Consider the following 27,543-nt stretch of genomic DNA (forward strand, 5'->3'; position numbering starts at 1 on the left):
TATAGGGATATGATGAACTGCAAAGCACATTTTGATAGTTTAATGGGAAAGGCAAACATCAAAACAAGTGGTTACAGTAAAGTGTCTTTGAATCCTAGAATCTTAGAATCCAGAATAATCATAATGATCATTTATTCCAAGCTCCCAATGGAATTAGGATAGGAAAGGACTTCAGAAAGTATCTAATTGAATTCTGTTATATGACAAATGAAGAAATAGACTCAAAATATTAGGTAACTTAGTGTGCAAAATACTGGGGTCGGCTTTTAGAGATACAAAGAAAAATACGGGGTATGCTGCCTGTCCTCAAGGAAATCACAGTGTAGGAAGGTAAACTTTATAAAGACAAAAGGCTAACACAAATGTACTACAAGAAGAATATATGCAGTATACGTGACGAGGGAAGATCTCTTTTTAGTGCTGGAAGGGCTTCCTTGAAAACGTAGGGGCATGTGAGCTCCCCAAAACAAGCTGTTGCATGAAAGAAGAGAGAAATTGCCCCCCTATTTTTTGGAGATATGTAATAGAGTGAATTAGGAAGAATACTTACTGCCTTAGATATCTTCATGCCCATTGAATGAATTTCAAATTTTAACCTAAGAAAACAAAACTTGATGGTGGCAAAACCTGATTAGAAAGAGATTTACAGTTACTGAGCCTAGGATTTGGAAGGTCAGGGCTGGGTGCTTTATATATTACCCTTCAGTGTTTCTGTGAAGTGAGTAGATTTTTTTTCTTTTTTTAAAGTTTTTATCTAAATTCCAGTTAGTTAACAGACAGTGTAAAATTATTTTCAGGTGTACAATATCGTGATTCAACACTTACATACAAGTAAATTGACCCTTGACAAGATTAGACAATGTTTGCCTGAGGTGGGAGACCTGTTAGTGAGTACAGGTGAGTGAGAGAGCTGGTTTTGACATGAATTGCTCTGGTTTGTGCTCTTAAACAAGAATCCTTGTTCAAAGAACTGGATCTCATTGAAGAAATTATGGGTCCGTATTTTAAGTCATGAAGGATTGGAAATGAATGCTGCACTTAAGAGGAGAAGAAGAGCAGAAGTAGTTGGGTAGGAATAAAAGGAAAAAGAATAGAAATCATAGTGTAAATTGCTCCCACCAAAGTATGTGGATGATACTTCTAATTTAATTATAAAGTTCTGCTCAGAGCAAAGTATCTGATATATTTTTTACTTTATGACCATTTTATTTCTCATTGTGAAGTTTATATGGCAGTTCATGTGAAATTCTTTAAAAACTGGGTAGCATAAACAAAGTGTCATTGAGGAAACAGCAAAGAGAAATGCTATTGTGGACTCTGTTCTGACCCAAAGGCCAGAGCGTTTCATGTGGATGGAGTGTAAGAGGACCCTCGAGAGAGTACTTATCAAGTACCTGTCTGAGGTAGCTCAGGGAGGTACTGTCAGAGTTAGTCCTGGATTAGAGAAGACCAGATCTCTGTTAGAACAGGTAAGCCTGCAAAGGGGAAAAAATGAAAGAGCGTTCCTTTAAAGAATGTCCCAACAATGCATTGACAGAAATAATTGATGATAATGAATATGGAGGAACACGTATGATTGCACAGACTTTCCTGCAAATTTTCAGAGACTGCATCCACGTGATGCAAGTGGAGACACAGAAAGAAGCATCAACACAAAAGAATAGTGGGAACCTGTACAACTAGTGTTAATTTAAAGCTAGAGGAAAAGGAGCTAAGGCTGAGGTTAGCTTTTTCCCTTCTTTTTTTGTGTGTAAATGGCATTTGAGAGGAAAAAATGTCTTTGACCTGATTCCCAAAATACTCCAGAAAGGTTAGGAAACTGTGCTAAGTCAACATTCTTTTTCTTGGCCGTAGAGGGTGAATATGCTATTTTTGGTAATGCGTTTATTCAGTTTTTCATCATGATAAATAGTACTCTGATAAATATCTTTGTGTAGATTCATAATTACTTCTCTAGGATAAATCTCCTACAAGTGGAACTGGCAGGAAGCAAGATATATATAATTTTAAGGCTCTTGATACTTAGTGTGAAAATGCCCTCCAGATCGTTTGCACCCTTACACAGGCACTGCATAGGAATGCCTGTCTCATTGCACCCTGGCCTACAGTAAATTGTTCTGTCTTATAAATCTGACCTAATGTGATTTCTAGAAATAGGGAAGGAAAGAATATATTGATGTATTTTTAAATGCCCTTTGTTTGTTTGTTTATAGTGAATCTGAATTAAAAATTATTATTTTTTAAATATTTATTTATTTTTGAGAGAGGGAGAGTGAGCGAGCCAGCAAACAGGGGAGGGGCAGAGAGAGAGGGAGACACAGAATCTGAAGCAGGCTCCAGGCTCTGAGCTGTCAGCACAGAGCCCGACGCAGGGCTTGAACTCACAGACCCTGAGATCATGACCTGAGCTGAAGTCGGACGCTCAACTGACTGAGCCACCCAGGCGCCCCTGAATTTGAATTTTTTAATGTTTCTTGGCCATTTATATTTCTTCTTTAGCAAATTGCTTGTATTCTTTATCTAGTTCTCTGCAGAGCTATGTCTTTTTTTTTCCTATTTTAGTAAAGGCTTCATATTAAGATTATAATTTTTACCAATAGCTATCCCTGTTTATTTATTTATTTATTTTTTACATTTATTTTATTTTTGAGAGGCAGATAGAGACAGAGCACAAGTGAGGGAGGGGCAGAGAGAGAAGGAGACACAGAATCCGAAGCAGACTCCAGGCTCTGAGCTGTCATCACAGAGCCCGATGAGGGGCTTGAACTCACAAACCGTGAGATCATGACCTGAGCTGAAGTTGGAGGCTTAACCAGCTGAGCCACCCAGGCGCCCCTCAGTTTACTTACGTTTTAATTGTGCTTATGTTTTTCCTCCTTTGTCTAGATATTTTAATTGTTATATGATCAAATATGGGAATTTTTAAATTCTTTGTATCGTTATTTTTGGCCACATGCTAGTTTTTTTAATATTTAAGTTTTAATCCATCTTTGTAATTTTTCCGTTTGATTTGCTTTAGGGTTTGGTGTCAGGTTAGAGTCTGCCATTAAAATCTGACCACAATTAAAAAAAATAAATAAAATCTGACCACAACTAATTGACTAATTTGTCCTTTGAATTAAAATGCTGTGACATTATTTCTAATTTTGATTATTTCTTTTGTCTTAGGCGGATGTAGCCATTTTAGTTGTAGATGCCAGCAGGGGAGAGTTTGAAGCTGGATTTGAGACCGGGGGACAGACACGAGAACATGGCCTCTTGGTTCGTTCTCTTGGAGTAACTCAGCTTGCGGTTGCAGTCAATAAAATGGATCAGGTATTTGAAGGCGACTGAGAATTCATTGTAGATGTTAACTAAAATGTTCTTCTGCCATATCGATGACCTCAGATGTGGCTAGTGTACATCTTACTAGTTTGGTTACCATAGTTAAAAAAAATACACGATCCTGGTATTAAATAAATGAGATACTAGTGATTTTTAAGCAAGAAGATGTCTTCTCATTTTCGGAGATAATTTTAAAAAGTTAAATTTTTAAAATTGTTTTTGTTTAAAATAATACACAGTGAATTTAGTGTAAAGAAACCCAAAATAACCCATATTTCCAACTCTCTTTTTTTCCCCAAAATCCTTTAACTTTTCGTTTTGTGCATCCATCCAGTTTATTTTTATAGATGAAAATATTTTTCTTCATAACATCGTGTTATTTTTGTTAGCTCCTTTTTAAAAAAATTGATAATGTTCTTGTGCATGTTTCTAAGTAATTAATTTTTGTATAAAGAGCTTGTTTTTATAGCTTTAGTCTATTTTAAAAAAATACTATAACTTATTCATATAATCCCCGACTTTTGAATATTTCCGTGTGTGTGTGTGTGTGTGTGTGTGTGTGTGTGTGTGTGTGTGTAGTGTAGTGTATTTAGAAATTGTTTATTTTATGAAAATGTTTGGGCCTATGGGCATATGCATTTTTAAGACTTGCTATGTACGATCAAAATGCCTTCAAGAAATCTTCTGGTATTTACTCTTGGCACATATGGTGTAGTCATTTTCCCAAACTCTTAGCAACACTGCTGTTATTAAATGATTATTTTCTAATTTGATATGCCAAACATTTATTTATTTATTTATTTGTTTGTTTGTTTGTTTATTTAATCTTTATTTATTTTTGAGAGAGAGACAGTATGAGCAGGGGAGGAGCAGACAGATAGGGAGACACAGAATCCTAAGCAGGCTCCAGGCCCTGAGCTGTCAGCACAGAGCCCAACGCGGGGCCCGAACTCCTGGACCGCAAGATCATGACCTGAGCTGAAGTCAGACGCTCAACTGACGGAGCCACCCAGGCGCCCCTAAATTTATTTTAATGCTTTTTTTTTTTTTTTTTAATATTTTTGAGAGACTGAGAGAGCACAAGCAGGGGACAGGCAGAGAGAGAAGGAGAAAGAGAATCAGAAGCAGCCTCCAGGCTCTGAGCTGTCAGCACAGAGCCTGACATGGAGTTCGAACCCACAAACCTTGAGATCATGAGCTGAGCTGAAGTCAGATGCTTAACCAACTGAGCCACCCAGGCACTGCCAAACATGTTTTTTGTTTTTTAACCTACTCTTTAGTGAATGTTAATAATATTTAAATATACTTTGTATATTTATTAACCATTTATGGTTTTATTTTGGGAATTATTTATATAATTTGCTTATTTTTGAAACATTTTTTTCTTACTGGTTTTTAAGTATAATTTACTTATTAAAGATATTAATCCTTTATCTTGTCTTAGGTATTTTTCCCAGTTATTTTACTTTTCAACTTATTTATGGTTTATTTTTGACATATAGTCAAGTTTATTAGCATATTTTTTTTATTCTTTATGCCTAGGTATTTTCTTACCTTGGGATCAGATACTTACTTACAATTTTCTACATGATTCTTTTATAGTATTATTATTACACATTTTATTTTTCCCAGTGTTTTAGTATGAAAATTTTCAAAGGTAAAGATTAGGAAAAAAATAGTGGAGAGAGTTTTACAACAAATACCATACTCTACCCACTACTTTTAAGATTCTCCTACTTACTGATCTCGTCTCTGTCTTATCTACCCCTGTGTCTACCTATTAATTCATCCTATTTTGACAAAAATTTCCAAGTAAGTTACACACGTTGTTACACTTACCTCTAAATACTACAGCATGCATATTGTTACATAGAGTTCGTATAACATACGTTTTTAGTCTATTTGGCTTGCGGTGGGGGTGCATCAGTAATTTTATTTTACATCAGCAGTTGGTCTGAGCATAACTTAATAAATCCTTCACTCTGTCTCCCCAAATTTGAAATCACTTATAGCTATATACAAAAAATTCTATATGTCTTGCAGTTTCTTTCTAGGTTTTCTGTTGTAGGGAAAGTTATTTTTAGATCATATTAACAGTAAGATCTGATATTCCAAGTTTAAATTTTAATAGATTTCATATTTAATAGATTTTATATTTTTATTTTGTAGTCTTGATTTTTTAACATTTTGTGGCAGAAATTTAAATTTTATTTATAGCATAATCTGAAGCATAGTTTTAAAAATTGAATCTTTGTCAGGTTAATTGGCAACAAGAAAGGTTTCAAGAGATTACGGGAAAACTTGGGCACTTTCTTAAACAAGCAGGTTTTAAGGTAAGATAAATTTAAATTTATTTGGTACCTTAAGTCTCATCTTACTGATTGTTCTTGTCTTATTAAGTATGTTTAATTCTGTTTGTTTTTATTTCTGCCTGGTCTTTTGTATATCTTACATTCTTAGGATTACTTTACCTTAGAAAATTGCACATATTTTATAACTTGGCTTGGATTTAACATAAGTCAAAGACTTTTCTCCAGCTATTAAATTAGGTGGATAGGTTTAGGGAGGTACCAGAGGAGTGGAAACCACACTTCCACTGCAGTGGAAACTAGTAGAGAGGAATTTCTCTAGCAAAGCGTCTGTTGCCCAACAAAAGTGCTTGAGTGTTTTGAACAAATTTGTAAGTTTCTTACAAAAATCAAAAAAGTTGAAAACTGTTGGATCAGATAACTTCAAGGCTATAGTTCTGTGATTTCTATTAGTAAATGTTTGAGTGAGAAAGAGCCAGTGCAGGCAGGGGAGGGATAGAGAGAGAGAGGGGGAGAAAGAATCCCAAGCAGGCTGTGCACTGTCAGCACAGAGCCCATCGCGGGGCTTGGTCCCACAAACTGTGAGATAAGACCTGAGCCAAAATCATTTGAGCCAAAGGACATTTAAGTGACTGAGCCACTCAGGTGCCCCTCTATTACTTTTTAAAAAGTATGTTGTTGCTTTTACAAACTTGGTGCAGCATGGTAATGGTGGTTCTTTTACCTTTTGAAAACAGTGTTGTATTAAGTTTCATATATTCAATCTTTTTTAATAGGAGAGTGATGTAGCTTTCATCCCTACAAGTGGTCTCAGTGGTGAAAATCTAATCACAAGATCTCAATCAAGTGAACTCACAAAATGGTATAAAGGACTATGTTTATTAGAACAAATTGGTAAGAATTTAGTACATTATAAGCTTGATGTTGTCATTTAGAGTTCTGGATGGGAGACAAGTGATGTGTGTGAAAAAGCATAGGTTTTATAGTCAGAAGAGCTAGAGTAGTAGTTTTGAAATCCTCTGCAGTATTTCAACTAGTACTCCATTTCCCTTATTTAATTACTGAGGTTTGTGCCTACCTAACCAATAGATGGTTGTTGACATTAAATGAGATAACGTATATAAAAACATTTCATAAACCACAAAATACTAGATGAATGAGAGTCAATTTGCTATTAGTAAGTATAAAAGAAAATTGTTTTCTAGGAGACATGGGATGACAATGGGCCGACTAGACCTGAGTCAAGAATTACTTTTAAATTAAACCTTGGTTTTTACCATTTTTTTCCAGATTCCTTCAAGCCGCCTCAGAGATCTGTTGATAAGCCTTTTAGATTATGTGTATCTGATGTTTTCAAAGGTAAGCGCTGCCTCCCTGGTTCTTCTTTCGTACGGTCCCTGCTTTTCCATTTTTCCCCTGACCTCTTTTCTTAGATGAAATCATTGCATTGTCTTCATATTCCCCCTTCTTTATGCCAGCGTAAGGATCAACGCCCAATAAATCTTGAAGTGCATAGTTCTAGTTATGTAATGCCCCTCCCCAGAAAAATCTTCAGTTTACTTCAGCTTACATCTTCTTCTTCCAGGTGTGAAATCTCTTGCCCTTTATCTTTCTAGCCTCATGGTTTTTTTTCCCTCTCAATAGATCTTTTTAGTTTCTGTATCCTTCAACCAAACTGGATTGTTCACTATTTCTTAACCAATACAGAATCTTTGTTACCACTGTGTCTTTCTCTTTTCTTGCCCATTTCGTACCTATCTGTAGCAGAGTCTGGGTCCAATCAGGAGAAAGATACCATCCATAGCTGAAAAGAGAAGTTTGAGGTAAAGAATTATTAATATGATAAAAGAGTGATTATAAGATGTAAGGAAACTCTATATGGTACCAGAGGGCTGAGGAAGAGGATGCAAGGAAGGGCAAACTTAGAAGGCCATGTTGGAGAACGTGTTGTATTAAATAAATACCCAAGAGTACATCCAGTTTAATGTGTACAAAACCCTATTTCGAAAACTATAAAATAGAAATGAAATAAAAGATATTAAGAAATGGAAGGGTGTAACGTAATTGTTGGAATAATCAATACAGTGAAGATGTCAGTGGTCTCCCAAATCGCCATTATCATGGAATAGGCAGTGCAGAATGGATTTCGAACTAAGCAGCAATAATTTGGTAACTGATGGGCTCACCCATCACGTACCCTAAGGTGTCCTTCTGTGTTCTCAGTATCTTCTGTCAGTGTATTGTTCAGTCAGTAGTATAATTGTTTCTGTGCTTTTTATTGAACTTAGATTGTGGAGTCCTTAAGGGCCAGTACTGTCTCTTCTGTATCTTTATCTGCAGGACCTAGCTCAGTGCAGACTAGTGCCTCCCACGTATACATGCTTAATAATTGTTTAATAAATGAAGGTGCTTCCCAAAAAATCATTCAGTGAAATTGAAATGAATCATTATTATTACTAGCTTTCCACATTCTAGTAGCAGAAGAAATACCGGTAATGCTTTTTAAAATGCCTGTTATTTCTTTAACATACAGAATACAAAAATAATGTTTTGAATAACAGTGTTTGCTAACTCTACCTTTTTACCTGCTATTCTCTCTCTCTTCTCAGGCTGCTTCCTGGCTTCTGCCTACACTATTCCCCCTTAGCATGTTCCTGCTGAGGTTACCAAATGACCCTTTGGTTGCCACAGTCCCTACAGAGTTTTCAGTTCTGTCTCTCATCTTACTTGAATTTGGCATTACTTCTGAAGCTGGTAGCCATATCCGCCTTGAAACTTTTCTCCCTTGGTTTCTGTGACCCACTTTCTCCTACTGTCCTGTCCATTTCTCAGACCTCTCTGTATCTTCTCTGTGGGCTCCTCTTTTTCTGACTCCTAACTGATGTTCTGCCTCAGTCTTTTTCTTACTTGACGTGCTGTTTTCAGACAGACATCCATGACTCATCTACCTCCTGTGTCTTGATGCTTCCCAAGTCAGTATCTCCAGCCCAAACCTGTTCTCACTTTCTGGATACATGCGCGTGTGCTAACGGCTACTGGACATCTCCACAGGGAGTGTGCTCCCAGGGTCCCATTCTCATGGAATTTGATGTGATTGGTGCCCCCTGGAATGCATTGTCTCCACCTGTATGTCTGGTAGGCACTTCAGATTCACCAAGGCTAAAATGGATCTTGTTCCTTAATTTCCTGTCTCACACCTGATGCACCTTTTTGCATCCCTTTTTGCCTTTATCCCTCTTCTACCTCATCACCTTCAATCTGTCATAACTTATTCCCAAATTCTTGAGTTTGCTTCCAGTCTGCAGTCAGTCTCCCCTCCTCTCTGACACCGAAATACCATCATGCCACTTCTCTGTTCACATTTCTTTACCGGCTTCCTATTCCTTAACTGAGGATGAAATTCAAGCCCTGAGTATGATTTATGAGGTCCCTTTATTGTTTGCTCTTTGCCTCCCCCTGTTGCCTCATGTGGTGCCATAAACATTCCTTATAAGTGACACACGGGTCTTCGTACATCTCACATTCGGTTATGAGTCTGCCTTTGCTTATATAGTATCCTGGGTCATTGGTGTTTTCCTTCTTTCCCTCCCCATATACACAAGTACCTTATAAACCCTTGTTCTTTCTCCGAGTGCCCGGCTAACGTGCAGTCATTCCCCCTCATCATGAATTCTTCGGTGTACCTCTTTCTGTTTTCATTGTACATCCTAAGTTATACTTGTCTCTGGACAGTGTAATTGTTTTTGTCTTTCTCTTCCTAGAGTAAAACCCCTTTACAGGTAGGGACTTATATTTTCATCTCTTTATTCCTAGAGGCTAGCACATGGCTTGGTACTTGGTAAACACTCACTAAATATTTGAAAGAGGAATGAATCTCCCTTTTTGTAACATGAATATTTTTATTTGTAAGAAGATATAGAGTAGAATGTGGTATGTCCTATTTAGTAGATAATGTTACAAATTCTGAAATGATCATTGCTAAATGTTCATTGAACTACTAGTTTTATATAACCCGCTAGGGAACAAAACGTAGCTAACAGCTTGAATCATTAGATAACGTGGCTACATGAGTTGTAAGATTTGGGTGTATTTTGCAGATCAAGGATCTGGATTTTGTGTAACTGGTAAAATTGAAGCTGGCTATATCCAGACCGGTGACCGACTCCTAGCAATGCCTCCTAATGAAACTTGTACTGCAAAAGGTATTCCTCTGCAAGATTCTTTTGCTGAAAACCTTTAAGTTGAGACAGCAGATTTTTAAAAGTAGTTTAGTTATTAACTCCTAAGTAAATAACCTCTTAGTGAAATTGTAACTGACTGTCAAAATGATACTAACTGTTGAAGATAAAAATGTGAAAACATTAAACGATTTTTTCTGTTGTGACTATGTGTGTATAAATGTACACAGAACATTCTAACTGTGGTAGCATTTCTTTTTTTTTTTTTTTTTTTTTTTTTCCTGACACTGATTCTAAAAGCCTGGTTAGGATCTAACCAGATGTATAGACACCTGACAGATACATTGAAAATAGTATTCAGCAGCAGAAATTAAATTTAACCCCATCCTGGCACTAAACAGTCAGTAACTAGTTGTTTTGAAATTTGTATTTCAGAATTACTATCAGTTAACAGTTTAATCATGCTTATACCAAAAAAAAAAATTGTTTTTTGCAGAAAGACCTAAGAAAATAAGATGCAAATGCAGAGAATCCTAATGTTAAAAAGAGAAATTGAGCTAACGTGCTAGAATTACTGCTTTCCCACGTGTAATATATGACCTTTCACACTGACCAATAACTGTTTCTATTTTCTAATCTTTTGACCTTACAAGTGTACTTGTTGTTCTGAATTCTGCTTAAAAGTTTATAATTCTGTACTTACCTTAATCTAGTTTCCAGCTAAGCCTCCAACTTCAACATAGACCTGACATTCTGGTTTATACTTCAAAGTAACAATTTATAACAATTTTAAATTACAGTATACTGAGAATGTTAAAAGTTGTTAAATTTCAGTACTTTTCTCTATTACTCTTATTATAGTTTATATCCAGAGCTGTACCTGACTGGATGATAAATTTGAATGTACATTTTTAACAATTAATTTGCTTACTTCAAAAGCAGATTTCTTAGAGTCTAAGAAATTAATGAATATCTGTTTAGGTAACAATTTAGAACAAATTTAAAGATGAATAGGGGAATGAAAGCCAAAGTTATTTCCATTTTGCTTTTTTCTTTCTGCTGGTTTAGGGATCATGAAAATTCTATTTAGATGACAAGTAATGCACGCTTTTTTAAAAAGAATCATTTTCCATTGATCTATTATTTGCAAGTTCAGATCTCTTACTGTTTTTTAAAGTGATCAAGAGCAACAATGCTTTTGAAATACTAATTTCTTTGTAGGTTAATGAGCTTTTTTGAGACAGGAAGTTTTAAAATAATCAATAGACATGAATTAAAACTAAAACCATGGTCCTAAAATTATCATGGACCTTACAGACTGGCTCTTTTGTGACCTCCAGAATCATAATTTACATCTGTAAGTCCCACATTCTTTCCTTCTCTTCTTCCTGTCCCTTCCCCACCAGAAAAACTCTAATCACTTATCTTTAATCTTAAAGGAAAGCTGTATAAGAAGTACCTGAGATCATACCCTACTCCTTGATGGCTACTCTTGTAACCCAACTTGGAGGTTCTCAGTCCTCAGTTTCTTTTCTTTTTTTGGGGGGGGGAATTTTTATTTATTTTTGAGAGAGAGACAGAGTGTGAGCAAGGGAGGGCCAGAGAGAGTAGGAGACACAGAATCCAGAGCAGGCTCCAGGCTCTGAGCTGTCAGCACAGAGTATGATGCAGGGCTCGAACTCAGGAACTGTGGGAATCATGACCTGAGCTGACGTCAGGCGCTTAACTGACTGAACCACCCAGGCGCCCCTCAGTCCTCAATTTCTAACTCCGTTGCTTTTGCTTGATTTACTTAATTGTTCAGTGCACCCTTCTATCTCAACAATTCTATCACTAACCAGTAACATCTCCTAAAAAGAGAGAAGTGAGTAAATCTGCTACCAAGAAATGGAAATTCTAAATTGTGTTTTCATTTTATTAACGCATCGAGTTTTTGGAGTGTTAAAAAAGTACTACTTTGTGTGATGTCTGTCTCATGAAGAAGGTCCTTAAGAAGATGAGTATCATATATAGGACAGTGTAACATATTTGGAGGGAGAAAATCAGATTATAGATTGCCTCTACAAAATTTTATATTGCTAATTAAAATTCTAGTATGAGAGCTCTTCAAAATCCTAAACTAAAGGCAATCTTTGTTGTAAGTGGCCAGTCCCTGCCTTCAGTTCCACATTTCATAACAAAAATCAGATATGATCACTTTAAGTTTACATTTAAAAAAAACATTTTTTTTTTCCAACGTTTATTTATTTTTGGGACAGAGAGAGACAGAGCATGAACGGGGGAGGGGCAGAGAGAGAGGGAGACACAGAATTGGAAACAGGCTCCAGGCTCTGAGCCATCAGCCAAGAGCCTGACGCGGGGCTCGAACTCGGGGACCGCGAGATCGTGACCTGGCTGAAGTCGGACGCTTAACCGACTGCGCCAACCAGGCGCCCCAAAAAACTTTTTTTTTTAATGTTTGTTTATTTTTGAGACAGAGACAGAGCATGAACGGGGGAGGGTCAGAGAGAGAGGGAGACACAGAATCCCAAGCAGGCTCCAGGCTCTGAGCTGTTAGCACAGAGCCCGGTGCGGGGCTCAAACTCATGGACCATGATACCATGACCTGAGCTGAAGTCGGACACTTAACCGACTGAGCCACCCAGGTGCACCCCCACCTTTTTAAAAAATTTTTTTTAATAAGTTTACATTTAAAAACTAAAGTAGTTGAAAATTTAACAAACATTCCTTAATATTGTAATTGTTAAGTTTTTGGACTCAAGAACCTCTTTGATGCCTTGATAAAAGTTATGGCTCCTCCTAGACTAATGCAGGTATATACATACATAAAATTTCAAATAAAACTCTAGGTTGTCTCAGAGCTTTTAAAGTTCTCTTTGAACTCATAAAAAGTCTAAAAGAAAGTTAAGAGTTTCTTAAGTGTATGCTACATGGGAAAAAAATAGTATTTTGAGAAAGATATGGGTGAGTTATCATTTACTAAAAACATGTCCATCAAGAACTATTTCACAGTGGTTGGCCTATGCACTGTCTTCATCAAAAGGTTCAAGTTCTAGTGGAACGGAACTTACTATTAGCCCATTAATTTGCCCCATAGAATCAGAAAATATGAGATACCTTTTCATAGCTTTTGAATAAGGTAGTGGAGTAATGCCCTTTGTAATTGTTCTCCAGGATTATCCCTAGGTAATAAAGGTGTATAGCAACACCTGGGATCAGTTTTAAATTAAATTTCCTTACACTTTTCTTATAACCAGTTAGCATTGTGGATCTCTCTCTCTTTCTGGGAAGCATTTCTTTTGAGCCAGGAATCGTGAAGGGGCCTGTCAAGAGTACCATCTGACTGAGCACTGATGCCCTAAGGGTTACTGGACACCTCCCCTAGTCCCATATTTTATGTTATTAAGTGATTTGAACTGCATTATTATGCCCGCATCTATTAATATAAGAGAACTATTTGAACGGGGGCATGTTTAATAGCTGTATAAATGAGTTATAAAATGAGTTGTATAAATGAGTTTTAAAACCTTGATTAAATAAGCAGAAATCAGCCTTTTTTGGACAAATACAAGTCACTTTATGTTTAGGGTGGTGTTCTAGAAGAGTCAAGTCTAGAGGAAGTGTGTTTTCCTCAACGCTCACAGTTACACTTCTCATTCTCAATCTATTCATATTGAAAATGATGAGTAGTGACTGATGAGGCATAAATCAGCCAAGCTCTCTTGGTTGTTATGGTTTGATATTGAGGTGTTTCACTGTATGCTTTGGTTCTTACTCATTTCCAGGAATCACTCTGCATGATGAACCTGTTGATTGGGCGGCGGCAGGTGATCATGTTAGTCTTACGCTGGTTGGCATGGATATCATCAAGATCAAGTGAGTGAGAAAATGAGTTTAAGCGACCCTTATTTTGGATATAGGACCTCAAAACATAGATCTTGCAACTCACCTACCGAACTGAAAGAATGAGTATTAATTTCGAATTTCATTTGGCCAAAAATAGGCACTTGTAGAAATGTAAAAATGATGAGCAAAATCTGCTTAAAACTGAAATTAATACATGTCAGCACGTGTACTCAACACGTTCTTTGAGTGAAAGCTGTAACGTATGAAAATGGTGGAAGGTTAATAATGGTATAAGCTTTGCCTTAACCCAGAAGGGAGTATTTAGAAAAGTCCCCAATTTACTTGATTGTTTTATTTGTAAATGGTTTTAGAGATACTCCTATTTGATATGTATTTATTTGTTCTTCAAGTACCTTCTCTCCCCCCTCCCCCCCCACCCCGTCTCTGTTTTTTTTCTGTTACAGTGTTGGCTGCATATTCTGTGGCCCCAAAGAACCCATTAAAGCTTGCACTCGTTTCAGAGCTCGGATCCTCATCTTTAATATTGAAATTCCTATCACTAAAGGATTTCCTGTAAGTTTCAAAATGTTTGTTATTGTTTTTATACATTCAAAGTAACTTTATCTTAAAAAGGGTAACTTACTTTACAAGCGAGAATGCTATCATAGTTATTTTCAACTAACCTCTTACTACCCTAATCCAGAAAAACATGAAATTAGACTTTGAAAGTCATTTGTATTTTTTCATTTTGGTCCTTGAGTCTGACGATTTTTTCAGTGAGGCATTAAAAAGAAATTTTGTAATCAACAGGATACAAAGTAAGGATAATAGTAAAATTCATTTAGGGAAAATGGTTGATGTTTTTTACTGTGTTCTACAGGCTACCTGACTAATCTTAGATTATGTCTTTCTGTTCTGGCTTTAATATGCTTATTTATAGTGTTTCTGATTATAAAAGTAATACATTATTATAGAAAACTTTGGAAAACACACATAAAAGATAAGAATACTCTGTGATTGCATACTACATAAATATCTCGACACTTTACATTTAGTGTATTTTTATGTGTGCGTGTTGTCCACCCATTGGTATTTATGAATACGTTCTGGGGATGCTTGACACAGGGTTAACTTTAATTGGGCCGAAGCAACACATTTAGACCCTGCAGGCTGTGAGGTTTGTTTGTAGGTTATCATTTACCAGCATCATCTGAACATGCACATTTAATGGGAAGGAGAGGAGTTTTTATACTCTAATATTACTTGGCCAGAAGATACACTGCCTGTGCATTGCATGGGTTTCTTCTTTTATGTGTAATTTTTTTTCAGATGTTTGGGGCCATCCTGTGTTTAGAGTTTGATACTTTGCTTTTGCCACTTAACAGATGAAGTTTTTCTTATTAGACTTTTTTTTTTCTTTCTTGGTCAGCTCATATAGTACAGATTTGGACGACAATAAAATATTTAGTGGAATTAAATGGCTTGCCTTTGAAAATATAAACAGATCATTTTCAGCATTTAATGCATCTTTGAAATAAAAATAAGACAGTAGTAGTAATTGACCTTTAAGCTCAGTTTAGTTAGTGATCATGTTTTAGAGGTTGGGAATAAATTTATTTAGCTTATTTAAATTCATTTTATACTTACACACCTTTGAAATAACCATGCACTTTGATTATAACTCTTTGTAATTATTTCTATGTAAATTTGGTCATATAAAAAATATAAGATACTGTTCAAGAATTTTAGTTTTAATCATATACCATTTCTCCCAAATGCTAAAAAAAGACTAAAATTGTTTCTCCAAAATAGTTGTTCTAGTTGAAAATATTTAATTTTTAAATATTCAGAATTCTTCTTTAACAGGCAAGAAACTGTAGCTTAATTGCTGTGAATGAACGGCACTCGTTCTTAGAAAGCAGTATGTCCAGTGGGGAGAAACTGGAGAGGTTGGTTACGGCGTGTTTTTACTCATGCAGCAATAATTTTTGCCATTGGAGAGGTAGAGAGGTCAAGAGGTCAGTAGTTACTTTAAATAGTAATACTGTCTTCCTGTCTACTGTAGTTTTTTAAAAATAAGTATGAATTGAAAGTTTGTCCGTGTTCCTTTATGAAATTACACTGCGTATATTGATTCACGAATACGAGGATGAAATTTGTTTCAGAATAAAACAGTCGTGTTTTGTCATTTAATCTGCCCCTTGTGGGAAGGAACCTTCAGTTTTTGTTTGTTGGTTTGTTTTGTTTTTAAACCGAGAAAAGGCTTCCCAAGCAATTAAAATTTTGCTATTTGGGGACTCATTTCTTAACACTACATGAAGTATTTGTGTCTCTTAGTTTGTATGGTAAACTCTATTTAAGAAGAAAAATAGAAGAATGGGTTAGACTTTAACTAAACTTATGCTTTTTTACTGTAAAATATTTTGTAACATAAAATTTACCATTTTAATCGTTTTTAAGTGTACAGTTTAGTGGCATTTAGTACACTCAACGTTTTTGTGCGCCCGTCAACACAACACCATCCATCACCGCAACTTTTCCCTCACCCCCTACTGAACCTCTGTATCCTCTAAACAAAAACTCCCTGTTACTCCTTCACTTTTTCCCTTGGCAACCGCTATTCTACTTTCTTTCTTTATGAATTTGCCTATCTTACGTCCCTCATAAGTGGAATCATACGGTTTTGTTCTTTTGTGTCTGACTTACTTCATTTAGCATAATGTTTTCAGAGTTCATCAGTATTGTAGCACATGTCAGAATTTCATTTCTTTTTAAGGTTGAATAGTATGTGTATGCCATGTATCGTTTATCCGTTCATCCGTTGATGGACCTTGGGGTTGTTTCCATCTTTTGGCGATTGCGAATAATGCTTCCTTGACCATTGGCATACAAGTATCTGTTTGACCCCCCCCCCCTTTTTTTTTTCTTCAGTCTTTTTGAGTGCGTACCTAAGAGTGGAATTGCTGGATCATGTGGTAATTCTGTGTTTAACTTTTTGAAGAACCACCAGACTATTTTTCATAGTAGCCGCACCATTTTATGCTCTTTCTAGCAGTGTGCAAGTGGTCTCTTTTCTCCACTTCCTCACCAACACTTGGTAGTGTGTGTGTGTAAGGGGCGGGGGGCGGTGTGGGTGATTTTTTTAAGCTTCTTTATTTTGAGAGAGAGAATCCAAACAGGCTCTGTGTGCCGTCTGCGCAAAGCCTGATGTGGGGCTTGAACTCACAAACCATGAGATCATGACTTGAGCCAAAAATCAAGAGTAGGATGCTTTTAACTGATAGGCAAACTAATGGTTGTGAAGTGAGTGGTATTTCGTTGTGGTTTTGATTTGCATTTCCCCTAATAATGGTTAGTGATGTTGAGTATCTTTTCAGTACTTTATGTATTTTGGATATTAATCCCTTGTTAGATATGTGGTTTGCAGATATTGTCTTCCATTCTGTGGGCTGTCGTTTTAATCTCTTAATAATGCTGTTTGATGTACAACAGTTTTTAATTTTGATGAGGTCCCATTTATCTTTTGTTGCCGATACTTCTGGTGTCATGTATAAGAAATCATTGCCAGATTCAACATCAAGGAAACTTCCCTCTCTGTTTTCTTCTATGAGTTTCATAGTTTTCATTCTTTTGTTTGGGTCTTTGATCCATTTTGAATTAATTTTTGCACATGGGTAAAGTAAGGTTTCATCTTCGTTCTTTTGCATGTGGATTACCCAGTTTTCCCAGCACCATTTGTTGTAAGGACTGTCCTTTCCCTATTGAGTGGTCTTAGCTTTCTTGTTGTAAACTAATGGACCATATATCCCTTGATAGTTTTAAAATATAGGTCACCTGGAAGTGTAAGGAAAATGATAATTTGACTTACTTTACCACCTAACAGATTATGTAGCTCATTACAGTTTTATAAAACACTACATAATTTTATTTTCACAACCCCACATGAAGTAGAGTCCCAACCCTTATCTGAAACTCTTCAAGCTAGTGTGTTTCAGAGTTCAGAAATATTCAGATTATAGAAAGGTGATATGATGCATGCATGTTATGTAAAACCCCTAACAGATGATGGGGCAACACTCTGTAATCAAACATGCTAGTAATTCTGCATCACAGCTTGTTAATGCTAAGTAGAACAAATAAGGACTGTAAATTGCCTTACTTCAAGTCCTCTTTTGCTACTTAAGTGGGTTATAGCAGAATCAGGAACAACTTAGGTTTTCAGTCTTTTGGATTTTTGAATTGCAGATAAGATCGTAGACTTGTGTTAGTGTTGTCTGCACTTACAGGTGAGGAATTGGAGACTCGGGTGTGGTGACTGTCCGAATAATGAGTGATTAAGCCAGGACTCATAGTCAGTACTTTTCACTTTGAGATCCTTTTCCTTTTACATTATGCTGCATACTGGTTTGAATTATAGATGACTTGGGTTATATGTAATATGAACTAAATGTTAATATAATATACAATTACTTTCCACTTACTTGGCATGTAGATTTTTTCACTCGTGTTCCACAAGGTTTTTTTTTGTTTTTGTTTTTGTTTTGTTTTCCTGAGCTACTACCTGTAAGATACTATGGACATAAAACACACAAACACACACACACACACACACACACACACACACACACACACACACACTGTACCCCAAACTGCTACGATCCATTCATCGACCACATTGGGTGGAACCCACACACAGCTCACAGAAGTTAGAAGAAACTTAAGTAGGTTCGTCTGCTTCTGTTCTTTCAAATTTGGCGAGCCTTGGATGGAGACTGGTATTGATTTCTTAGTCACACCTGAGCCAAGTAAGGGGCTTTCTGCTTATTTACCTGTTTGTTGCAAAAGAAATGTTTCTTAGATTTGTAGAACTACATTTACGTTACACATTGGTGCCTTTTGACCCCTGACCGTGTTGGATACACAAATGTAACTTTACCATGTGTTGTGGAAGGTTTTTTCCCCTGGTAAGAGTTGGTCATTAAATTTTTCTGGAATGTTTCCAGTTTATAATGGTCACATGCCATTGATAAAAAACAAAACAAAACAAAAACTAATTTGCCTTTGTAGAATAATGGAGGTTCGGTTGTGCCTTTAAAAAAAACAAAGAAACAAAACCACATGACTGATTTCTTCTTCCATGTGTTGTAGGTGTTCTTATTCCTTCATTCTTACATTTATTTCATAAATACTTACTGAGTGCTGGTTAAATGTCTGGTACTGGTATACATAGTTCCTTGTCTCACAGAGTTTATATTTACATGGGATGACAGACACTTAAAACAGCAGCTACAATAAAAGTGAGAGGTTATGTCGTGAGATTAGGGGACCCAGAGGAAGGTGTCTAGCTCAGACTAGAGGTCAGGCTTCTTGCAGGAGGGGACGCATCACGCTAAGAGGGTTGGAGTAGCAGGAGTAGGAGTTAGCCCAGTGAGGCTGCACAGGTGGAAGCTGTGTTCTAGCCAGAGGCATCACGTGTGCAAAAGCCTAAAGCTTACAAAGGGCGTGGTACATGTAGGGAGTGGAAGCTCTGTATGCCTGGAACGGAGAATGGAAGAGGCGATGGAGAGAGATGAGGCTGGAGAAGTGAGGGTCACGTTGAGAAGGGCCTTGTGCCTAGTAGTGGAGTGAAAGTTTCCATGGTTTTAAAAAGCAAGGGTGTATCGTTAAGTTTATCTTTTAGAAGATCAGTCTGGTAGATTTAAGAAGACTGGCTAAGGGAGGGACAAGAGTGGTGGCAGAGAGACCAGGAAGGAGCCTGCACTTTAATTCAGATGAGAGAGGATTGTCCTGGACTGAGGGCAGCATTGTCCTGGGGAGAGAAGTAGACAGAACGAACAAAGTGCTGGTTGAAAGACTTGGGTTTTTAGAAAGTTACAGAGTCCAGGATTCTGGACTTGTGCATCCACAAGTCCCCTTGTATTTCTCTTTTCTGAATGTGCTGTCCAGCCAAGAAGTTCCATAGTAGAAGTGTCAGTGTTTTTTCAAGCAAACAGCATAAAATGGTCAGACCACTTAAACCTTGCCAGCTTTGCCACTTGCTGAGTATTTGGTCTTCCCACTATACCCAACTATAGACATATTGCGCATTTAGTGCTTGTTATTTGAATGAGGATAGCCAGTATAACTTTTACTCTAGTTGATCCCAGCATATAAAATTCACCTCTGAGGGGCGCCTGGGTGGCCCAGTCGGTTGAGCGTCCAGCTTCGGCTCAGGTCATGATCTCACAGCTCGTGAGTTCGAGCCCCGTGTCGGGCTCTGTGCTGACAGCTCGGAGCCTGGAGCCTGCTTTGGATTCTGTGTCTCCCTCTGTCTCTACCCCTAACCCACTTGCATTCTGTCTGTGTCTCTCTCAAAAATAAACATACATTAAAAAAAAAATTAAAATTCACCTCTGAAACATATCACCATGGCTACATTAAGTTGCTTAACCTTTTTGATATTAAACTTCCTTACATATAAAACACGAACAATAGCTAAAATTTAAGATCATCAATTAACTGAATATTCACCACTTCAAAATAACATTATCTGATTTTTCTCATTGATAAGGAACCTGAGGCTGGAGGTGTTGGGGATAAAGGGCTTTAAAAGGACTTGCCCCAGATCACACACTTGGAAAGTGTAGAGTCAGGCCTGAGTTCAAAGACTGTCTAATAAAGTCCTATATACTATTTTATTCTCATTATCCAACAATGAATACATTAACTACTGCTGAATATCACATGATCCCCCTTCCCTCATTTTTGTGATGGAACAGTTTGCATTTGATGAACATCTATACCAGGCACTGTCTCTGATCTTGTTCAGTTCTCATCACGACCCTGTAAGGAAGGTTGTCTGATCTACTAAGGTTCGTGAAGTTAGTGGAGGAGAGACTCGAACTGGCTCCTGTGACCTTTTTCCCTTAGTAAGTGAAGGAACACCCTGATCGGAATGGTAGGACTTAGGAAGCAGCTGGAGACCCCGAAAGCTTCCGGCAGGAGTGCCGAGTGCATTCATATGATGGAATGTGACACCAGGATAAACAGCTGCGGGTGCACGGTAAAGAGTGTTTTGACAGGACCATTTTTTGTTTCAGGTGCTGTTACACTACCAGACTGTCAGTGAGCCTGCCGTTATTAAACGATTGATTAGCGTCTTAAACAAAAGCACGGGTGAAGTCACAAAGAAGAAGCCAAAGTGAGTATTTTAAAATTTAGCAAAGGGGTGCCTGGGTGGCTCGGGCGGTTGGGCGTCCGGCTTTGGCTCAGGTCATGATCTCACTGTCCGTGGGTTCAAGCCCTGCCTTGAGCTCTGTGCTGACAGCTCAGAGCCTGGAGCCTCCTTCGGATTCTGTGTCTCCCTCTGTCTCTGCCCCTCCCCTGCTCAAGCTCTGTCTCTGTCTCTCTCAAAAATAAATAAACATTTAAAAAAAATTAAAATTTAGCAAATTTTTTACTGATTAATTCATTGTGGTAGTATTTCTCTTTGTGATAAATGAAACCTAAATCTAATTTTACTTGTTCCAGAAATCTTTCTTTGCACAGACTAGATTAAAATAAACACAGACCATATATTTAAGCTTCCGTCTAGGTATGAGTGCCGCTAGATATAATTTCTGTTATGGATGGTGGCAGTGGGGTGTGGATTGTGAATAAAGATGTTAATGTAAGTTTGCATATATGTGTCAAGCCCTGGGTACTGATGATGTAAAAATAAAGGCACTTAAAAAAGTCAGTTCTACATTTTATTTTTTTTCAAAAATCTTTTTTCAACGTTTATTTATTTTTGGGACAGAGAGAGACAGAGCATGAGCGGGGGAGGGACAGAGAGAGAGGGAGACACAGAATCGGAAACAGGTTCCAGGCTCTGAGCCATCAGCCCAGAGCCCGACGTGGGGCTCGAACTCACGGACCGCGAGATCGTGACCTGGCTGAAGTCGGACGCTTAACCGACTGCGCCACCCAGGCGCCCCCAGTTCTACATTTTAAAGAATGAGTTTCAATTATGCCTAGCCGCCAGTTCCAGATTACACCTGAGCGTTGCTCTTAACTTTCTTGTCACCTCCTTAATGAGAAGCATTCCATACTTTCAGAATACTCCAGGCAAAAAGTGTATTGCATACCCTGTAGCTTCTAGTTTTTTTCCCCACCCAGAATTTTTCTTTCTGTTCAGAATCCACGTGGAGCTTTAAGCTGAGGTGATCACCACCATGTTGTTTCCCTCTTGATTATCATTAATATCCAGGCCTCAGTGGGGACAATTCCCTTTGGCCGGGACAAGGTTGGGATTTTTCAAAGGAAGTGCTTCCTGAGAACCTTAAGTTTTTTACCCTAATTCAACTAAAGGCTAACTAACCACAGTTTGGCTTGGCTGCTTTAGCTTTGGGGTTTTCCTCGTTTCAACCCTATGGGGAATCCCACCCAAAATCCCCTTTTTTTCAGTCTTTGGGTGTTCCTCCTCATTCGCACCTGGGTAAGAGGCCCAGAGGTGGCTAGTGGGCTAATAGGTAGGGTGCAAGTGGAAGTGAGTCTTCACTCTGCTCTGTACCCATGCCCGTTTCTCCATTAGTTAGGAAGAAAGAGTTACTTAATCTCTCTTTCGAAGATAGTTCCTTAATAGTTCTTTTTATTTTTTTTTAAGATGGATTTTAAAAATGTATTGAAATATGGTTGACATGCAATGTTATGTTAGTTTCAGGTATACAGCATAGTGATTTGACAGTTCTGTGCATTATTCAGTGCTCACCACAGTATGTGTAGTCACTGATACTTCTTCAGGTTTAACCTGGGTCTTTAAAGTCCGTGATGCCATAATGTCCTGAGAAGTGTAAATAATGGCGAACATTTCTGAAGGACCGCTATTTCCTAGGCTCTCTCGGGACTGCTTTCACATGGTTTATATTCTCAGCAACCTTACGAAGCACGTACAATTTCCCCCATTTTTCAGATAAGGAAGCTGAGGTTTAGAGAAGTTATATAACATGTTCAAGTTCACAGAGCTAGCAAGGGGGCAGAGCCAGGAATTTAACCTAGTCAGCTGGTTCACATAAATTATAGTATTTTTGGCAGGATCCAGGTTGTTTGACCCACACAAGTGATTGGGAGAATTCTCAATCTAAAATTGACTCATCATATCTAATTCTGAATTTTCCCCTCCCTGCTTCTGCTCCCTGCTCAGTGATTCTGGGTTCTAGTATATTCTCATATTAATTTCCCTGGCACCTAATTTGTAGCCTTTCTCTTAATTTATACCAGCACCATTTGGTCTTTCCTTCCTTTCCACCGCTGGCAAATTACAGACTTGATTGCTTCATATGGATGGAATCAAGCTTTCTAGAAACAACATTAAGTACAAATTATGAATATATTAAATACTCTCCTTTCTAAGGAATTGGACTTTGGACTGAAATTGTCCAAAGCCAATTTTTGGGAATTTTGGAATACTTTTTTAAAAACTTTTTTGGCTTATTCTGTCTCTGAACTAATCTTCCAGAAGGAGAGTTTATAATTGCTGTTTTCTTTCTAGAACACATCAAAATTAAATTAGAGAATGTTATCAAAATTAAATTAGAGAACGTTTTCAAAATGCCCCCTTTTGGGATCTACTCTTGCTGTAAGTTTGGGAGGGCCCATTGCATGAGGATTTTTGTTTATATTTGTATGGAACTGCTTATATGAAGGCTCCTGCCCCACCCCGTTCGTTTCCTACAGACATCATACGATGGAAAAATCTTATGTGATTTTATTTTGAACGCTTGTTAAAGAATTACTATTCCTGTGTGAGAAAAGAGAGAGGAGGGAAGGAAAGAGAGAGGTTTAGAATAGTCTATTGGCACTAGGAGATTTTGTCCTCTTTATACATAACTTCCTAACACTTCATCCCCCCAATTAGAATTTTGTATTATGTTCCTCTTTTAAAATGAAAATTCTTTACTTTCTTTATTAGATATTGAACCTCTCAGTTGCATGAGGGAATGAAGGGAAGGCTTTGGTGGAGGGTCCTTGAGCATTTTAGGTTATAGGGTCCTTCAAGACCTGTATTTGGAAGATTGGTAAAAAATACACACACACACACACACACACACACACACACACACACACGTATATAAAATGTAGCTAATATTTCTTCAATCTAGAATTATTCCTCTCATTTCTTTCAACTGACCCAGAAAAATTCAAAGGTATATATTTTCATTTTAAAAACTCTTTTTCTTTTTAAGTTTTTGAAAGTTGATCAAATGTGAAATATACATTTTTTGGTTTGTTACTGCATTATTCACCTCTGCGGGATATCCGTGTCGTCCCCGCTCCCCCTTTTCTGACAGATTGTTGACCAAAGGCCAGAACGCCTTGGTGGAGCTGCAGACGCAACGGCCGGTGGCGCTGGAGCTGTACAAAGACTTTAAGGAGCTGGGGAGGTTCATGCTGCGCTACGGCGGCTCCACCATTGCCGCGGGCGTGGTCACCGAGGTACCGTGAGGCTGGTTACCTGTCGTGGTGTCTCTTCTTTACCTGCTTTGTGAGAATGCTCACTGAGACTTTATGGCTTAAGGGGAACACAGTTATGGTATTAGAACAAGATTTTAAAATTTATGTTAAAGTCTTTTTACATGATGGCAAGAAAATGTGTGGTTTTAGAACTTTTCACAGTGAGACTTCCAAACTGTCTTCCCCATGAGTGATATTCCTCAAAATTAAGGTAACTTTTGGGATGCCTGGGGTTGGCTCAGTTGGTTCAGTGTCCAATTCTTGATTTCGGCTCACATCATGATCCCAGGGTTCATAAGATCGAGTCCCCACATGGGGCTCTGCACCAGCATCACGGAGCCTGCTTGGGATTCTCTCTCTCCCTCTGTCTCTGCCCTTCCCTTGCTTACACATGCTCTCTCTCTGTCTCTCTGTCTCAAAAATAAATAAACATTTATTAAAAATTAAAGTAAATTCGGGGCACCTGGGTGGCTCAGTGGATTAAACATCTGACTTTGGCTGAGGTCACGATCTCACTGTTTGTGAGTTTGAGCCCCGCGTTGGGTCTTTGCTAACACCTCAGAGCCTGGAGCCTGCTTCAGATTCTTTGTCTCCCTCCATCCCTGCCCCCCTCCTACTCCTTCACTGTCTCTCAAAAAAATAAATGTTAAAAAAAATTTTTTTAATTAAATTTGTTGAAAAATAGATTTGAAACTATGCAATCCAAATTATGAGAATACAGACTTTAAGAGTCCAGTGAATTTGGGGGAAGTGATTTCATTTAATAGAAGAGCCATCATTATTGTTTTTTCTTTAAATAACTGGTTCTCAGTGTTCTTTGAAATGATCCATTCAGAAACTTCAATTAATGTTAATGAAAGGGACCTATTGTATAATGTAAGGTGCAGTTGAGTTTTGGAGAAAGTAGCCAGAAGTGGACCAGAGAACTTCAGTAATTTAAATGTTCTTCCACACAATCATGATTAATGTAAATCTTAGGAATATTATTTTTTTAAAGGGAACTTCATTACTTCATTTGATCGTTTTCCGCATGAAAGTTATTCACTTCATCGAACGGAGTGTCTGCTTTGAACATGGGGCTTTATGTTGCATCCAAATCCAGTTATACTTGCATCCCGCAAAAGGCTTTGGAGTCCAGCTGCCCAAGTTTGTTACTACCCCACTGACTCCTAGCAGCACAAGCACATTTCTCCTTCAGTTTATTCACCTGTAAAAATGGGGTACAGGAACCTACCTCCCAGCGTCGTGAAGTGAAGGTCTACACAGAACACTTGGCACCATAATTGGCATTCAGTAAATGTTATCTAATGCACTGTCAGCAACGTGACACGTAATCCATCAAAGCATTCTTTCTAAAAGAGCATTCTAGAAATAAGACACAGTGTCTTGTGGAACATAATGGAGAGATTGTAGTAAATCTCAGAAATAGCATGACTAGGGAAGGGGAAAAGTTGCAGGAAAAAAGAAAAGTTTCATCTTGATATAATGATTATTTCACTGGCATTTTCCTTTTGTTATTGTTCTTAATATGTGAATGAATAAATTATAGCGCCTTTTTTTGTTTTTTTCTTTTACAGATAAAAGAATGATGGGTCAGAATTTCTACCATGTTTCCAAATGCAGTGAAATAGCTAACGTCTGTTTTAAAGAATCCAGTTCAGTTAAAGGAACAATGTGCAATTGATATTTTTTTAAATGAGAGAGAAACTTAAAATGATATAATCAACTACAAAGAAGTATTAATCAGCACTCCTGCGAAAATTTCAAGTTGCCAAATGGCAAAGAAAGGCTAATATTGCACTTTCATTTAAGAAAACAACTTTCCCTTTGAAATGTTAGTGAATGGATTTACTTTGCTGAGGTTTATGGAAACTATCAGAAATATGTATTAGAAGACATTCAGTCATCATGAAATGAACTCTACTTCCAGCCAAACCACAAAATGTTTACAGTGTTCTCTTTTGATTTTCAACTCTCCTGCGCACATTTTGATGGAAAATAAACTAAATTGGTTGTTAAGGTAGTTAATATTTGACCTGAGCAATTTTTTTTTTTAGTTAACTCTAAGAAAAGATTTGCTGAAAGTTATAAAAGAGGTATTTTGTGTTGAGCATAAGAATGTTCTTCCTCCAACAATGAACTTTTGAAAGCTTGGTTTGGAATTAGTGGAACTGTCCCTGTAGGTAACCAAGAGATTATTTAAGGTGTAAAGCCAGCTAATAAATTGCCTTAGTTTGAGCATAACAGCAGATCGTGTTTTGTTTCTTAGAGTCTGTTTATGAGGTTCTCTACCACTCTTGCTAAAAATGACTTGGGGATTTTATGGGATCTTTTTCACCTAAGTTTCCCGACTCACATGAATTCCTTTTTTTTTTTTTTTCCCTAACAGATTAAATTTCAACTCCTCCATTTCTAACCATAAATTTATTTCTCCTGTTCTCTATTTTAGAATTACATACATGATGACTTTATCTTGCATACTTTATAGACTGTAAGTCCCCTGTGAGTAAAGTCATGTTTTTCTTTAAAGTTACAACAGCAAACTCCGAGGTAAATTTAGTTAATGGGTATTTGTTGTGCTGCCTCCTGAGTATAAGTCGCTTTAGGGTAGAATTCATCCTCAGCTGGGCCTGAGACTCTGATCTGATGGACTGTATGATAAACCTTTTTATTGGGAAATAGTGTGATTTGTATATTGGTGGCTTACCTTGTACGACAACATTTCTTTTATTCTGTGGAAGAATAACATCCATGTGCTAAAATGTAGAGTGTAGATGTGCTGCTGGGTGAATGATCAGCGCGAACACACCCATATAGTACATTTCTTTACTGAAGAGTGTTTGAGTAGTTGTCACTCCAGTGTAAACTTGCTAAGCTAAGAAAGTGTTTTATTTATGCATTATAGTAATCAGGAATTTAACAGATAGATCTGGCAAAAACCTAACTTAAAGTGATGTAAACCAAAAAGAAAGACTAGCGGTAGCCAGACATTGACTCCATCTAGATGGAGCAGCTCAATGTCAGCAAAGACTCATTCATCTATACTCGCCTTCTCCAGTGTTGGCTTTTCCCTCTGACTCTGTTCAGAACCCCCTGCAATTCCATACCTGGATCCGCAGAGCCTTCATCAAGGTCAAGGGCAGGTTTAAAGAGCATTTGTTTTCCAGAAGTTCTAGAAACAGCTCACCACTGACTATAATTGAGTTTAACTTCTTTGCTTGGGGCACCCTTGTAGTTGGGTGTGAAGTGGATATCACGCACAGCACGTGGCTGAGAATCATGGGAGGGTTGGATGGAAACTCAGGGTGATTTTAGGCAGGAGAAATGGATTGGGACTGGGCAGGGGTGCGGCCAGAACAAGAGACGTCCACTCAGTGTTGTATAAGGCCTTGATAGAATTAACTGTTAAGAATTTA

General features: G+C 37.6%; 1 protein-coding gene across 3 annotated transcripts in view; it reads left to right on the forward strand.

The window, feature by feature from the left end:
• HBS1L (HBS1 like translational GTPase) overlaps window positions 1–26,373 on the forward strand; it is an 88,804-nt gene extending 62,431 nt beyond the window's left edge. For all 3 annotated transcript variants that reach the window (XM_040449116.1, XM_040449119.1, XM_040449118.1), the window contains 10 exons: window positions 3,169–3,315; window positions 5,583–5,657; window positions 6,410–6,527; window positions 6,924–6,992; window positions 9,731–9,835; window positions 13,597–13,687; window positions 14,122–14,230; window positions 20,737–20,837; window positions 23,965–24,109; window positions 25,705–26,373. In XM_040449116.1, coding sequence (XP_040305050.1) covers window positions 3,169–3,315; window positions 5,583–5,657; window positions 6,410–6,527; window positions 6,924–6,992; window positions 9,731–9,835; window positions 13,597–13,687; window positions 14,122–14,230; window positions 20,737–20,837; window positions 23,965–24,109; window positions 25,705–25,716 — 972 coding nt within the window. In that variant the 3' untranslated portion in view covers window positions 25,717–26,373. The remainder of the gene's footprint in view (window positions 1–3,168; window positions 3,316–5,582; window positions 5,658–6,409; window positions 6,528–6,923; window positions 6,993–9,730; window positions 9,836–13,596; window positions 13,688–14,121; window positions 14,231–20,736; window positions 20,838–23,964; window positions 24,110–25,704) is intronic.
• Window positions 26,374–27,543: the final 1,170 nt, after the last annotated feature.

This window comes from Herpailurus yagouaroundi, unplaced genomic scaffold, assembly GCF_014898765.1.
Source record: "Herpailurus yagouaroundi ecotype Mexico unplaced genomic scaffold, PumYag 198, whole genome shotgun sequence".
NCBI lineage: Eukaryota > Metazoa > Chordata > Mammalia > Carnivora > Felidae > Herpailurus > Herpailurus yagouaroundi.